The sequence below is a fragment of the Mesoplodon mirus genome (assembly GCF_964341445.2).
Source record: "Mesoplodon mirus genome assembly, chromosome: 2".
Taxonomy (NCBI): Eukaryota; Metazoa; Chordata; class Mammalia; order Artiodactyla; family Ziphiidae; genus Mesoplodon; species Mesoplodon mirus.
In genome coordinates this window covers 191,870,700-191,887,132 of record NC_138977.1, presented here as the reverse complement: position 1 = coordinate 191,887,132, position 16,433 = coordinate 191,870,700, and the positions used below count along the sequence as shown (strand labels likewise).

The 16,433-nt window shown below is 42.3% G+C and overlaps 1 protein-coding gene across 1 annotated transcript in view; it reads right to left on the bottom strand.

The window, feature by feature from the left end:
* Positions 1-16,433, bottom strand: part of PAPSS2 (3'-phosphoadenosine 5'-phosphosulfate synthase 2) — an 86,119-nt gene that overhangs the window by 5,157 nt on the left and 64,529 nt on the right. The window contains exons 8-9 of the mRNA XM_082610146.1: positions 8,298-8,503; positions 118-253 (exon numbers count right to left, since the gene is read on the bottom strand). Coding sequence (XP_082466272.1) covers positions 118-253; positions 8,298-8,503 — 342 coding nt within the window. The remainder of the gene's footprint in view (positions 1-117; positions 254-8,297; positions 8,504-16,433) is intronic.

The following is a 16,433-nucleotide window of genomic DNA, read 5'->3' as shown; positions in this document are numbered from 1 at the left end:
TGATAAAAGTTTTCAGCTTTTCAAAACTATAAACATGCTGTTTCCTGATAATCCTTAATTCTGTAAGCAGAGGAGGGTTAGGAGTATTAACAAATGCCATAGAGCCAGGCTACGTACCAGCATTCATTTCTTTACATTTCTGTTTGAGCTCCAGAGGTGTCAGGCGGTATTGGTCCAACCCATCATTCCACCGTATTCTCTCCAGCACCTGAAGGTCACCACCAACCAGCCAATCCCCACTTTCCATCACCATCTAGAAAGACCGTTATTAAAGTTGTTAGTGATTAATATTGTTTTCCATTTTATCTAAAATTTTTTCTTCTTCTGAACCAATCTTGGCTTACTTGAAGAACTGCCTTCAGTTCTTCAACATTTCAAGCACAGTATTTATCAAACTTGTTGGTCTCTCAAATCCTTTATTACTCTTAAAAATTATTGAGGACCTGCAAAGAGCTTTTGTTTATATTGGTTATATCTATAATTTTCTGTATTAGAAATTAAAACTTAATTCCCTTAAAAATATTTATTGACTTAAAACTAACAATAAGTGTATTAAATATTAACATGAACATTTTATTTTTTACTGAAAAATATTTTCCTAAAACATAAGAGAAAAATGGCATTGTTTTACATGTTTGCAAATCTCTTCATTATCTGACTTAATAGAAGGCAGCTGGATTCTCGTATCTACTTTTGCATTTATTCTGTGGCAATATGTTATTTTGGCTGAAATATGTAAAGAAAATTCAACTACAGATAGGTAGTTGGAAAAGGGAAGAGGATCTGAATAGCCTTTTTCTATCATGTGGATATTCTTCTTTGATATAAAAGATTAAATAACCTAATTTAAAAATCAGCAACTTTAACAGATATGATGTACAAATGGCCAACCCAACAGGGATATGAAAAGATGTTCAACATCACTCATCACTGGAGAAATGCAACCTCACACCCATTAGGATGGCTAGTATCAAAAACAGAAAATAACAAGTGTGAGCAAGGATGTGGAGGACCCCCTTGTGTACTGTTGGTGGGACTGTAAAATGGTGCAACAGTATGGAGTTTTTTCAAAAAATTAAAAATACAACTACCACATGACCCAATAATCCAATTTCTGGGTATATATCCAAAAGAATTAAAAGCAATGTCTCACAGAGATTTGCACAACCATATTCATAGCAGCACTATTCACAATAGCTAAAAGGTGGAAGCAACCCAAATATCTATTGAAAGATGAATGGATGAACAATGAATGTGAATGATATACATACAATGGAATATTATTCAGCCTTCACAACAAAGGAAATCCAGCCAGAGACTACAAGGGGGATGAAACTTGAAGACATTATGCCAAGTGAAAAAGCCATTCACAAAAAGATAAATACTGTATTTTTCCACTTACGTGGGTATCTAAAGTAGTCAACTTCATAGAAAATAGAATGGTTGATACCAGGGTCTGGGGAAGGGAAACAGTTGTTGTTTAATAGGTATGGAGTTATATTTTCAAGATGAAAAAGTTTTGGAGATCTGTTTCACAACAATGTAAATATACTTAACACTACTGAATAGTACACTTAAAAATGGATAAGATGGTAATTTTTATGTTACATGTTTTTTACCTAAATAAGTAAATAGATAGATGGTAGATAGATAGATGATAGACAGATGACAAGGCTCATTTTTCACTGAGATCACTATAAATACTCTACTTTTCAATACCCAGTCTCAGTTGAAAAAGTGACTTCAGGAAAGGGTGGGTAAGGAACAGAACATGGAGACTTTTAGAAAGAACCATCTATACATTGTCCCACACTTTAGATGGCCCAACTCTGGCGTCTTCAATTGTGCCCCTTCTGTCAGGGCAAGGAAACCCTGGTGGGCAGGCCCACCTTTAGTCTGCATTTACTCTCCACCATGAGATGTGTACCTGGGACATTCAGCCTGGGTGCCCACAGGCAGACCCAGAGGGCCTCCACGGCATGGGGCAAGGCCAAGCATAGAAAGAGAAGGAAGGGTTGGCTGCAGGCCAAGAGCCAACTGTCCACACACTACCATGTTCTGGTACAGAACCGAGAAGCCTAAATTTGAACCTGGCCTTCCAGATTGTGATCAAGGCATATTGCCAAAGTAGAAAGATAAAACATATTTAAGTTTATTAGTTAGATAAGTAACTTTTAGATACGGTATCGGGCTTCAGCTCATATTGTTACCCTGGGTCGCACAAATATTAGGTGTGAACCTGGTGTGAAGAATGGTCAAAGTAATGAAAAAGAAAAGCCTGACAGTGTTTGATGAAAGGAGAGGGTTAGCACTTTCCTTGACAAGGATGGATGGAAGAGGCCCCAGGCCTGACAACACACATATGGGTAATGCATTGCCACCTACTTTGTGACATCTAACCATGGTTTTTATATTGTACATCTGAAACTTATACATTGTTATGTGTTCATCTTATCTCAACCTGAACAAAGAAAAACATGACAACCTTTTGTTTTTTCTATAAGCTTAAATATGTTCCATATGACGCTGCAGTGCCACAAGTCACGACTGAGAGCAGGTGTCTCTCCTCAGTCATTGAGACAAACATTACAGAACGTCTTACTTCTCAGTCAAATCACAGTTGTGCAGTCATTCCCCTGATCAAATTCCATAACTGCCTTTTGCAGTGTCCAAGGACAGTGTGGCCAGCCTGTAATGTCAGCAGAAAAGAGGGAGGCAAGAAAAGGGGAGAGAAAGCTGATTGATTTATGACACCAATTCAGAAGACATCAAGGTGGTGATGGTATACCCCTGGTTCAATTTCCTGTCATGGCCAGATGTTGGAGTTTACAATGACTTGCATTCCAGAGGTTTTCAGGGAATGGGAGGTTGGGCTAGAGCCAGGGCTCTCAACAGAGGGCGATTCTGCCTCTCCTGGCGACGTCTGACAATATCTGAAGACAACTGTGATCATCACAACTGGAGTGGGGAAGGGTGTGTTATTGGCATCTAGTGATTAGAGGCCAGGAATGCTTCTCAGTATCCTACATTGCACAGGACAGCCCCCGAAACAAAGGAAACCCTTGGTAGAGAAAGGGTGATTTGCAAGGGATTTGCTTGTTTTTTCATGGCCCCCCTTCTAAACTCTGTGCTCAGGAAAATCACTTAACAAGAATATTGTCAAATACCCATACCTAGACATTTACTTTCTCCTCATTGCTTAAACTGCAGAAAAAATTTTGAAAGAGTTACCCCAAATCCCTGGGCATGCAGTAACTCATTCTGGGCACAAGGGGTCCACCCTATATTGTTCTATTGGTAAAGGCAATATTGAACCTGTTTCACCATCCAGCCTAAAAATATATCTGGAGAACAATGCTGAAACTATGCTTTTGGCATTTCTGGGATCAGGAGGGACAGAGAGCATCTCTGTCCCCAAGGTGGCTCAACTGTCCCCAGAACTGTGGTCCAGCTATCAGGAAGGGAGGTCCAGTGGCTCTAATTTCCAAGGGCTTTGTGGCCCATAAGTCCCCACTTCCTTCCAAGCCTCCTGCCAAAGGCAGGTGTGGGACCACAGCTAGAGTTTGCAGAACTGGACACACGTTCAGGCTTTAAGGGAGTCTAGTGAAGCAGTGAAAGAGGAACTGGGCTTGGAATCACAGACAACAGGAATGCAAAAAGGAGAGCGTGAGCTCAAACACTAGGCTGAAGACTAAGAAAGCTATGGTGAACAGGCTGAAAGAGGGCAAGGAAAGGAAGAGTGGAAATAAACTACCTAGAGAGGAAGAGAGAACGTGCACATCAGAAGGAGAGGAGCTGCTGAGGGTGGGAAGGTGGAATAAAGAAAGTGAGGAGGCAGGGGTGGAAGGAACAGTGTCCTAGGCTGAGGGACCAGTACATGCAAAAGTGTGACAGAGGATGATACAGTGACCAGCCGAGATGCTGGAGGGGAATATCTTGGGCGGTGGTGGTTAGAGGTGGTAAGGTGAAGTCATAGCTTTATGTGAGCTCCCAAATAAAGCTTGAACGGTCCACTCTAGCTGAAGAACTGGAGAGGGGCTTCGAGGGGAGTAGGGCAAGAGACAGGGAAGAAATTGAGTGCCCTGGACCAAGTTGCAACAGAAGTGAACAACTTCAAGCAATACCTAGGAGGCAGAACTGTTAGGACTTGGTGATTGAATGGACAAGGGAGAAGAAAGAAGGAAGAATGACGTCCAGTGTGGTATATATGTACAATGGAATATTAGTCATAAGAATGAAATAATGCCATTTGCAGCAACATGGATGGACCTAGAGATGATCCTACTAAGTGAAGTAAGAGAGAGAAAGACAAGTATCATATGATATCACTTGTATGTGGAATCTTTTAAAAAAGGTACAAATGAACTTATTCACAAAACAGAAAGACTCACAGACTTAGAAAATAACCTTATGGTTACCAAAGGACAAAGGTGGCAAGGGGAGGGGTAATTTAGGAGATTGCGATTAACACATACACACTGCTATATATAAAATAGATAATCAACAAGGACCTACTGTATAGTACAGGGAACTCTACTCAATACTCTGTAATAACCTATATGGGAAAATAATATGAAAAAGAATAGATATATGTATAACTGAATCACTTTTCTGTACACCTGAAACTAACACAACATTGCACATCGACTATACTCCAATATAAAATAAACATTTTTTTTAAAAAAGAAATAATGCCATTTGCAGCAACATGGATGGACCCAGAGATCATCATACTAAGTGAAGTAAGTCAGAGAAAGACAAAGATGATATCACTCGGGCCTCCCTGGTGGCGCAGTGGTTGAGAGTCCGCCTGCCGATGCAGGGGATACGGGTTCGTGCCCCGGTCTGGGAGGATCCCATATGCCGCGGAGCGGCTGGGCCCGTGAGCCATGGCCGCTGGGCCTGCGCATCCGGAGCCTGTGCTCCGCAACGGGAGAGGCCACAACAGTGAGAGGCCCGCATACCGCAAAAAAAAAAAAAAAAAAAAAAAAAGATGATATCACTCATTTGTGGAATCTAAAAAATAACACAAATGAACTTATTTACAAAACAGAAACAGACTCACAGACATAGAAAACAAACTTATGGTTACCAAAGGGGAAGTGGGGGGGAGCGATAAATTAGGAGTATGGGATTAACAGAAACACACTACTGTATATAAAATAGATAAACAACGAGGATTTACTGTATAGCACAGGGAACTATATTCAACATCTTGTAATAACCTATAATGGAAAAGAATACACACACAGGTATAACTGAATCACTTTGCTGTACACCTGAAACTAACACAATATTATAAATCAAGTATACTTCAATTTAAAAAATAATACTTTGAAAATAACATAGAAAATATATATTTTTTCAGAATGCCACGAGATGTACACTCAAAACTGAGGAAATTCATTATGGAAAATAAATGTTGTTGATCTTATAAAAAAAGAAAAGAAAAAAGAATGACATCTAGGTTTTGGACATGGGCCACTGTTTGGATGGCGGAGCTGTTCACAGAGGTGAGGGACACGGCAGGGGACAAGGCTGGGGTGAAGTTGCCCATGTTGAGTGCGAGATGCTTGCAGGATATATCTGGGTGGAGCCACACAAGAAACAGCTGCGGATAATTATCTAATGCCACAGTTCTCAAACTTCACAGTACATTAAAATCACAGGGAGGGCCTCCCTGGTGGCGCAGTGGTTGGGAGTCCGCCTGCCGATGCAGGGGATACGGGTTCGTGCCCCGGTCTGGGAGGATCCCATATGCCGCGGAGCGGCTGGGCCCGTGAGCCATGGCCGCTGGGCCTGCGCGTCCGGGGCCTGTGCTCCGCAACGGGAGAGGCCACAACAGTGAGAGGCCCGCATACCGCAAAAAAAAAAAAAAAAAAAAAAATCACAGGGAGCTTCAAAACCCACAACACCCAGAACTGAGCCCAAGCCAATTAAATCAAAGTCTGTGAGGGAGAGATCCGGTCATGGGTAATTTTTAAAGCTCTCCAGGTGATTCTGTTGCTCCAACTAACAATGTGGTCTCCATTGAAGGGCTAAAGGATATAGAAACTCTCATTCCTATCCTTCACTGGGAAGGCATACTCTGTTCTCTTGGTTTCTACATCTGTAAAATGGGAGTAATGATTCTTAGGTGCTTCACAGGAACATCATGAGAAATAATTACCATTTGAAAAAGCTTTGAGATCCATGGATGAAAGGCAACGGGGCTCCACTAAGCATTATTTTTACAAGTTTCACCTGCTCCTCTCCTCATGCTCACATCTGTGGCACGTCACGTGGTTCCATTTAGTGAAAGAGAGGGTTGAGAGGATTTGAGTGGAAGGTCAGGGTAACTGCAGTGAGGGGCTATGCAACAGAGGCAGACCGTTTTCTCGGTGACTCTGACCATTTTCCATGCAAATATAACTCCCAACGCCACATGGAAACACAAGAAGGCCCATAATTACTTTTGGAAGGAATTACTGTTGAAAGGTTTGGGGTTCTAAAACCAAAAAACCATGTTTAAGTTTTACTGTGAATTTCAAGGTGCTAAAAAATGTCCAGTGAAGACAGTTCCTTTCCCATAAACACACCTTCAGTGCCCCAGGTGTAGCTTATACAGGGTGAGTGGTTTTCTCTCTGGTTATCCATGGCCCATTTCTCACCATTAGCTCACTGGGAATGTTTACAGAGTCCTTCTAATGACCTAATGCTACAGAGTCACTGACTATATTTTCAAGAACACAAATCACACCACCACTCTCCCTGCCATCTAAAAAATTCTGACCTCCAACTGCCAGCACATGATGCAAGACAAGATAAAAATAATTGCTTAAGAGCTTCCTTCGAATTTTTTTTTTTCTTTTAGTGCTAACCATGTATATGTGGATGTCAGGCCCAAAGAGTGGAAACATTTGAGCTGGCATGAAGAAAGGCCACTATTCTTTAGGTCACTGAGTGCAGATAAGAGCCCAAACCTAAAGGATTATGATCAGAAAAGGAATGAGACAAAGATATAATTAAGGCTCAGAACACAATTCCTCAAATAGCTATTGTCCAGTAATTTCAAGGCCTGTCTCCCAGCCTCTTGGAGAGAAAATGTTCAGATGGCTCTGAGCTTATCTGCAGGGTGGCTAGTTGTGTCCAATAGATGAAAAGCTGCTTTGCTCCCCCACTGACCTCTTGTGTTCCACCAGGGGCCTTGCAAAAGCCCTCCCTACTTTGCAACATTTCACAACTGAAAAAAACAAAACCAAACCAAAGGGAAGTTTGTCTGACAGATTTGAACAGGTTTATTCAAATATCCATTGTGTACAGTCACAGAGCTGGAAGAGATCTCAGCGTTGCTGAGTCTGGCCCCCTCCTTTTATAAATGAAGAAACTGAGGACAAGAGAGAGGACGTGCCTTGTCCAACCACAAGGCTTTTTAGAGTCTCCTGGGTCTCAGATTGTTCTCTATTACCTTTGAACCTTCTGAAAGTTAGTTACTCCAGCTAGGGAATCACTAGTATATGTCTTTTTAAATTTCAACCCTAATGCTCTAATCTCCAATAAGGGATAGCTTTTGCATTCAATTTCACGTATTTTTCTTTATGGGAAATGAACCGCACCCAGCAATTCCACTCCCTGCAATCCCACCCCATCACCAACAACAATTAGAAGCTGTGAAGGAGGTTGAGGAGTTTTAGTCTATTTTGCCGTTAGGCAGATTGACTCCAAAATAATCCTAATCAGATGGACACATTTTTCAACCTGAAAAATATCCACTGATGAAAATGTGGTATTTTCCCTCTGGAAACTCTGCTGCTATCTGTGTTTTTTGTTTATTGAAACAACGTCACCCACCACCCCCCTCTGCACAACAGCCACAGAGCATGAACTTCCAGTCTCTTTCCAGAGGTTAGTTGGATCCATTCTGTATGAAGAAATTGACTTCCCTTGTGAATTTCAAGATGGACAGGGCTGCAAGCTCTGGCTGTGGTTTTGTGCATAGCACAGCTATGATTCTGGTTCTCCCCTCATCATGTTAGACTAAATTATCTCCCCAGTCCAGTTGTTTCCCATTTAGCTGAGGGAGTCACAGCCATCACAGGATCTAAGGGCTCAAGAGACCGTTTAGACCAGCCCTCCAACAGAAAGTCATTTCCTTGCCCTATCTAAAAACATGTCCCCAGGCAAAGCTTGCAGGACCTCCCTTAGAAACGCATTCTTCCACCTAACCCCAGTTTTTCTAAGTCCTTCGCAAAGGAATTAAAAAGAGTTATTTTTATCCTGAGTTGAAAGAAAGACCTTCCAAAGCTTATGCCACTTACTTTGATGTAGGGGTGTTTTGCACAGGTTGTGCCCCACACGTGGGAACAACGCTCCTCTTTTCTGTGTTCGTAGAATTCAGGGTCTCGTAAGATAGCCACCTTCCGTCCTCCGTGTGTCAGGACAAACTCGCTGCACCCTTCCAGCCGTGTCTTATCGTCCGCAGAGACGGGCAGCACGAGGGGGATGCTCATGTTGATCACTCCGTCTGTGGAAAGAGCCACTTGATGCATGAGTGTGGGATACAAGGTGTGGGCTCCTTTAAAGAGGACTCAAACGGGGCTTCCCTGGTGGCGCAGTGGTTGAGAGTCCGCCTGCCGATGAAGGGGACACGGGTTCGTGCCCCGGTCCAGGAAGATCCCACATGCCACGGAGCAGCTGGGCCCGTGAGCCATGGCCGCTGAGCCAGTGCGTCCGGAGCCTGTGCTCCGCAACGGGAGAGGCCACGACAGTGAGAGGCCCGCGTACCGCAAAAAAAAAAAAAAAAAAAAAAAAAGGACTCAAACGTGCACAATGTCTCTTCCAGACATTTCCTGCAAAAGGCATTAAGACCTAACTCAAACATGGTTATGTTGGCTGCACTAGTTTCTCTAGCGTCCTGCTTCTCAAAGCAAAAGATGGAGACTTCCGGGTAAGATGGCAAAAGAGTAAGACGCGGAGATCACCTTCCTCCCCACGGATACACCAGAAATACAGCTACACGTGGAACAACTCCTACAGAACACCTACTGAACGCTGGCAGAAGACCCCAGACCTCCCAAAAGGCAAGAAACTCCCCGCATACCTGGGTAGGGCAAAGCGGAGAGATTCCCGCACAGAGGAGCGGTGCCGAGCGGCACTCACCAGCCCGAGAGGCTTGTCTGCTCGCCCGCCGGGGCGGACGGCGCTGGAAGCTGAGGCTCGGGCTTCGGTCAGAGCGCAGGGAGAGGACTGGGGCTGGCGGCGAGAACTCAGCCTGAAGGGGGCTAATGTGCCACAGCTAGCCGGGAGGGAGTCCGGGAAAACTCTGGAGCTGCCGAAGAGGCAAGAGACTTTTTCTTCCCTCTTGGTTTCCTGATGCGCGAGGAGAGGGGATTAAGAGCGCTGCTTAAAGGGGCTCCACAGACGGGCGCGAGTCGCGGCTGAAAGCGCGCAGCCCAGTGACGGGCGTGGGACGCTGGGGCTGCTGCTGCCGCCGCCAGGAAGCCTGTGTGCGAGCGCAGGTCACTGTCCACACCGCCCTTCCGGGAGCCTGTGCAGCCCGCCACTGCCGGGGTCCCGGGATCCAGGGGCGGCTTCCCTGGGAGAACGCACAGCGCGCCTCGGGCTGGTGCAACGTCACGCGGACCTCTGCCGCGGCAGGCTCGCCCCGCACTCCGTGCCCCTCCCTCCCGCCCGGCCTGAGTGAGCCAGAGTCCCCGAAGAGGCTGCTCCTTTAACCCTGTCCTGTCTGAGCGAAGAACAGACGCCCTCCGGCGACCTACACGTAGAGGCGGGGCCAAATCCAAAGCTGAGACCCAGGAGCTGTGAGAACAAAGAAGAGAAAGGGAAACCTCTCCCAGCAGCCTCAGAAGCAGCGGATTAAAGCTCCACAATCAACTTGATGTACCCTGTATCTGTGGAATACATGAATAGACAACAAATCATCCCAAATTGAGGAGCCAGGAGTCAGTGCTGTGCCTCTGAGGTGGGAGAGCCAACTTCAGGACACTGGTCCACAAGAGACCTCCCAGCTCCACATAATATCAAACGGCGAAAATCTTCCAGAGATCTCCATCTCAACACCAGCACCCAGCTTCACTCAACGACCAGCAAGCTACAGTGCTGGACACCCTATGCCAAACAACTAGCAAGACAGGAACACAACGCCACGCATTAGCAGAGAGGTGGCTTAAAATCATAAAAAGTCCGCAGACACCCCAAAACACACCACCAGACGTGGACCTGCCCACCAAAAAGACAAGATCCAGCCTCAACCACCAGAACACAGGCACTAGTCCCCTCCACCAGGAAGCCTACACAACCCACTAAACCAACCTTAGCCACTGGGGACAGACACCAAAAACAACGGGAACTACGAACCTGCAGCATGCAAAAAGGAGACCCCAAACACAGTAACATAAGCAAAATGAGAAGACAGAAAAACACACAGCAGGAGAAGGAGCAAGATAAAAACCCACCAGACCTAACAAATGAAGAGGTAATAGGCAGTCTACCTGAAAAAGAATTCAGAATAATGATGGTAAAGATGATCCAAGATTCTATTTCCAAGATCCAAAATCTTGGAAATAGAATAGACAAAATGCAAGAAACAGTTAACAAGGACCTAGAAGAACTAAAGATGAATCAAGCATCGATTAAAAACACAATAAATGAAATGAAAAATACTCTCGATGGGATCAATAGCAGAATAACTGAGGCAGAAGAACGGATAAGTGAGGTGGAAGATAAAATAGTGGAAATAACTGCTGCAGAGCAAAATAAAGAAAAAAGAATGAAAAGAACAGAGGACAGTCTCAGAGACCTCTGGGACAACGTTAAACGCACCAACATTCGAATTATAGGGGTTCCAGAAGAAGAAGAGAAAAAGAAAGGGACTGAGAAAATATTTGAAGAGATTATAGTTGAAAACTTCCCTAATATGGGGAAGGAAATAGTTAATCAAGTCCAGGAGGCACAGAGAGTCCCATACAGAATAAATCCAAGGAGAAATACACCAAGACACATAATAATCAAACTGTCAAAAATTAAACACAAAGAAATCATATTAAAAGCAGCAAGGCAAAAACAACAAATAACACACAAGGGAATCCCCATCAGGTTAACAGCTGATCTCTCAGCAGAAACTCTACAAGCCAGAAGGGAGTGGCAGTACATAATTATAGTGATGAAGGAGAAAAACCTGCAACCAAGATTACTCTACCCAGCAAGGATCTCATTCAGATTTGATGGAGAAATTAAAACGTTTACAGACAAGCAAAAGCTGAGAGAGTTCAGCACCACCAAACCAGCTTTACAACAAATGCTAAAGGAACTTCTCTAGGCAAGAAACACAACAGAAGGAAAAGACCTACAATAACGAATCCAAAACAATTAAGAAAATGGGAATAGGAACATACATATCAATAATTACCTTAAATGTAAATGGACTAAATGCTCCCACCAAAAGACACAGATTGGCTGAATGGATACAAAAACAAGACCCATATATATACTGTCTACAAGAGACCCACTTCAGACCTAGAGACACATACAGACTGAAAGTAAGGGGATGGAAAAAGATATTCCATGCAAATGGAAACCAAAAGAAAGCTGTAGTAGCAATTCTCATATCAGAAAAATTAGACTTTAAAATAAAGACTACTAGAAGAGACAAAGAAGGACACTACATAATGATCAAGGGATCGATCCAAGAAGAAGATATAACAATTGTAAATATTTATGCACCCAACATAGGAGCACCTCAATACATAAGGCAAATACTAACAGCCATAAAAGGAGAAATCGACAGTAACACAATCATAGTAGGGGACTTTAACACCCCACTTTCACCAACGGACAGATCATCCAAAATGAAAATAAATAAGGAAACACAAGCTTTAAATGATACATTAAACAAGATTGACTTAATTGATATTTATTGGACATTCCATCCAAAAACAACAGAATACACATTTTTCTCAAGTGCTCATGGAACATTCTCCAGGATAGATCATATCTTGGGTCACAAATCAAGCCTTGGTAAATTTAAGAAAATTGAAATTGTATCAAGTATCTTTTCCGACCACAATGCTATGAGACTAGATATCAATTACAGGAAAAGAGCTGTAAAAAATACAAACACATGGAGGCTAAACAATACACTACTTAATAACGAAGTGATCACTGAAGAAATCAAAGAGGAAATTTAAAAATACCTAGAAACAAATGACAATGGAGACACGACGACCCAAAACCTATGGGATGCAGCAAAAGCAGTTCTAAGGGGGAAGTTTATAGCAATACAATTCTACCTTAAGAAACAGGAAAAATCTCGAATAAACAACCTAACCTTGCACCTAAAGCAATTAGAGAAAGAAGAACAAAAACATCCCAAAGTTAGCAGAAGGAAAGAAATCATAAAAATCAGATCAGAAATAAATGAAAAAGAAATGAAGGAAACGATACCAAAGATCAATAAAACTAAAAGCTGGTTCTTTGAGAAGATAAACAAAATTGATAAACCATTAGCCAGACTCATCAAGAAAAAAAGGGAGAAGACTCAAATCAATAGAATTGGAAATGAAAAAGGAGAAGTAACTGACACTGCAGAAGTGCAAAAGATCATGAGAGATTACTATAAGCAACTCTAGGCCAATAAAATGGACAACCTGGAAGAAATGGACAAATTCTTAGAAATGCACAACCTGCCAAGACTGAATCAGGAAGAAATAGAAAATATGAACAGACCAATCACAAGCACTGAAATTGAAACTGTGATAAAAAATCTTCCAACAAACAAGAGCCCAGGACCAGATGGCTTCACACGCGCATTCTATCAAGCATTTAGAGAAGAGCTAACACCTATCCTTCTCAAACTCTTCCAAAATATAGCAGAGGGAGGAACACTCCCAAACTCATTCTACGAGGCCACCATCACCTTGATACCAAAACCAGACAAGGATGTCACAAAGAAAGAAAACTACAGGCCAATATCACTGATGAACATAGATGCAAAAATCCTCAACAAAATACTAGCAAACAGAATCCAACAGCACATTAAAAGGATCATACACCATGATCAAGTGGGGTTTATTCCAGGAATGCAAGGATTCTTCAATATACGCAAATCAATCAACGTGATACACCATATTAACAAATTGAAGGAGAAAAACCATATGATCATCTCAATAGATGCAGAGAAAGCTTTCGACAAAATTCAACACCCATTTATGATAAAAACCCTGCAGAAAGTAGGCATAGAGGGAACTTTCCTCAACATAATAAAGGTCATATATGACAAACCCACAGCCAGCATCGTCCTCAATGGTGAAAAACTGAAGCCATTTCCACTAAGATCAGGAACAAGACAAGGTTGCCCACTCTCACCACTATTATTCAACATAGTTTTGGAAGTTTTAGCCACAGCAATCAGAGAAGAAAAGGAAATAAAAGGAATCCAAATCGGAAAAGAAGAAGTAAAGCTGTCACTGTTTGCAGATGACATGATACTATACATAGAGAATCCTAAAGATGCTACCAGAAAACTACTAGAGCTAATCAATGAATTTGGTCAAGTTGCAGGATACAAAATTAATGCACAGAAATCTCTGGCATTCCTATATACTAATGATGAAAAATCTGAAAGTGAAATCAAGGAAACACTCCCATTTACCACTGCAACAAAAAGAATAAAATATCTAGGAATAAACCTACCTAAGGAGACAAAAGACCTGTATGCAGAAAATTATAAGACACTGATGAAAGAAATTAAAGATGATACAAATAGATGGAGAGATGTACCATGTTCTTGGATTGGAAGAATCAACATTGTGAAAATGACTCTACTACCCAAAGCAATCTACAGATTCAAGGCAATCCCTATCAAACTACCACTGGCATTTTTCACAGAACTAGAACAAAAAATTTCACAATTTGTATGGAAACACAAAAGACCCCAAACAGCCAAAGCAATCTTGAGAACGAAAAATGGAGCTGGAGGAATCAGACTCCCTGACTTCAGACTATACTACAAAGCTACAGTAATCAAGACAGTATGGTACTGGCACAAAAACAGAAAGATAGATCAATGGAACAAGATAGAAAGCCCAGAGATAAACCCACGGACATATGGTCACCTTATCTTTGATAAAGGAGGCAGGAATGTACAGTGGAGAAAGGACAGTCTCTTCAATAAGTGGTGCTGGGAAAACTGGACAGGGAGATGTAAAAGTATGAGATTAGATCACTCCCTATCACCATACACAAAAATAAGCTCAAAATGGATTAAAGACCTAAATGTAAGGCCAGACACTATCAAACTCTTAGAGGAAAATATAGGCAGAACACTCTATGACATAAGTCACAGCAAGATCCTTTTGGACCCACCTCCTAGAGAAATGGAAATAAAAACAAAGATAAACAAATGGGACCTAATGAAACTTCAAAGCTTTTGCACAGCAAAGGAAACCATAAACAAGACCAAAAGACAACCCTCAGAATGGGAGAAAATATTTGCAAATGAAGCAACTGACAAAGGATTAATCTCCAAAATTTATAAGCAGCTCATGCAGCTCAATAACAAAAAAACAAACAACCCAATCCAAAAATGGGCAGAAGACCTAAATAGACATTTCTCCACAGAAGATATACAGACTGCCAACAAACACATGAAAGGATGCTCAACATCTTTACTCATTAGAGAAATGCAAATCAAAACTACAATGAGATATCATCTCACACCAGTCAGAATGGCCATCATCCAAAAATCTAGAAACAATAAATGCTGGAGAGGGTGTGGAAAAAAGGGAACACTCTTGCACTGCTGGTGGGAATGTGAATTGGTACAGCCACTATGGAGAACGGTATGGAGGTTCCTTAAAAAACTACAAATAGAACTACCATACGACCCAGCAATCCCACTACTGGGCATATACCCTGAGAAAACCATAATTCAAAAAGAGACATGTACCAAAATGTTCATAGCAGCCCTATTTAAAATAGCCCGGAGATGGAAACAACCTAAGTGTCCATCATCGGATGAATGGGTAAAGAAGATGTAGCACATATATACAATGGAATATTACTCAGCCATAAAAAGAAATGAAATTGAGCTCTTTGTAATGAGGTGGATGGACCTAGAGTCTGTCATACAGAGTGAAGTAAGTCAGAAAGAGAAAGACAAATACTGTATGCTGACACATATATATGGAAGTTAAGAAAAAAAAATGTCATGAAGAACATAGGGGTAAGACAGGAATAAAGACACAGACCTACTAGAGAATGGACTTGAGGATATGGGGAGGCGGAAGGGAAAGCTGTGACAAAGTGAAAGAGCGGCATGGACATATATACACTACCAAACATAAGGTAGATAGCTAGTGGGAAGCAGCCGCATAGCACAGGGAGATCAGCTTGGTGCTTTGTGACCGCCTGGAGGGGTGGGATAGGGAGGGTGGGATAGGGAGGGTGGGAGGGAGACGCAAAAGGGAGGGGATATGGGAACATATGTATATGTATAACTGATTAAATTTGTTATAAAGCAAAAAAAATAGAATATATATATGTATAACTGAATCACTTTGCTGTACAGCAGAAATTGACACAACATTGTAAATCAACTATACTTCAATAAAATAAAAATGTTTTTTAAAGTCAAAAAAAAAAAAAAGCAAAAGATGGAGCGTTTGTGAAAAACGGGCTGTTTCAAATTGTAGGGGTGGCTTCAGTAAGTGATTTGGAGGACCATGCCCGAGGGGGTGGCTCCCTTCTGAGTTCCCTTTTTAAAATTTGGTCCTGACCTCAACACACTAGGAAGCTTAAAGTCTTTAAAAATCCAACTAGATAAAATAAAGGTTGGCAATGCCCTGCATATCTGTGAATTCCACACCAGCAAATTCAACCACCTCGTGGATAGCAAACCTTATACAGGATCCACCTTTGGTTGAATCGTGGATGAGGAACCCGCAGATGCAGAGGTTGGACTGTGGGGCTGGAGCGTCCACAGATTTCGGTGTCTGCATTGGGTCCTGGAACCAACCCCCCTCAGATTGGGAGGGATGACTATGATTTCTTCGTGAAGCCAGATAACGTAAAAGAAATCACACAACTGTTTCTCCCCTTTTGTAATGGTGCCCTAACATTCTAGCAAATATGTCAGGCTTTCAGTTGTACTTACAGTGAGAAAATGGGGGCACAGAATTAAGTGTATAACATTAAAGAATATCAGGGAGATTTGGGGGGAGTTTCCAAGTTCAAGACTCAGAAGGGAATGAAAGGAAAGTGAGTAAAAACAACATTCAACTTGTTACCCAGTTTAAGCTTGTACTGCTTGCTGCTCCACCGGCCAATAAATGGAGAAATGAGTTGTTGGGAGAAGGAATAGCAACTTTATTTGGAAAGCCAGCAGACCGGGAAGACGGTAGACTCGTATCCCAAAGAACCACCTTCCCTGAATTCAG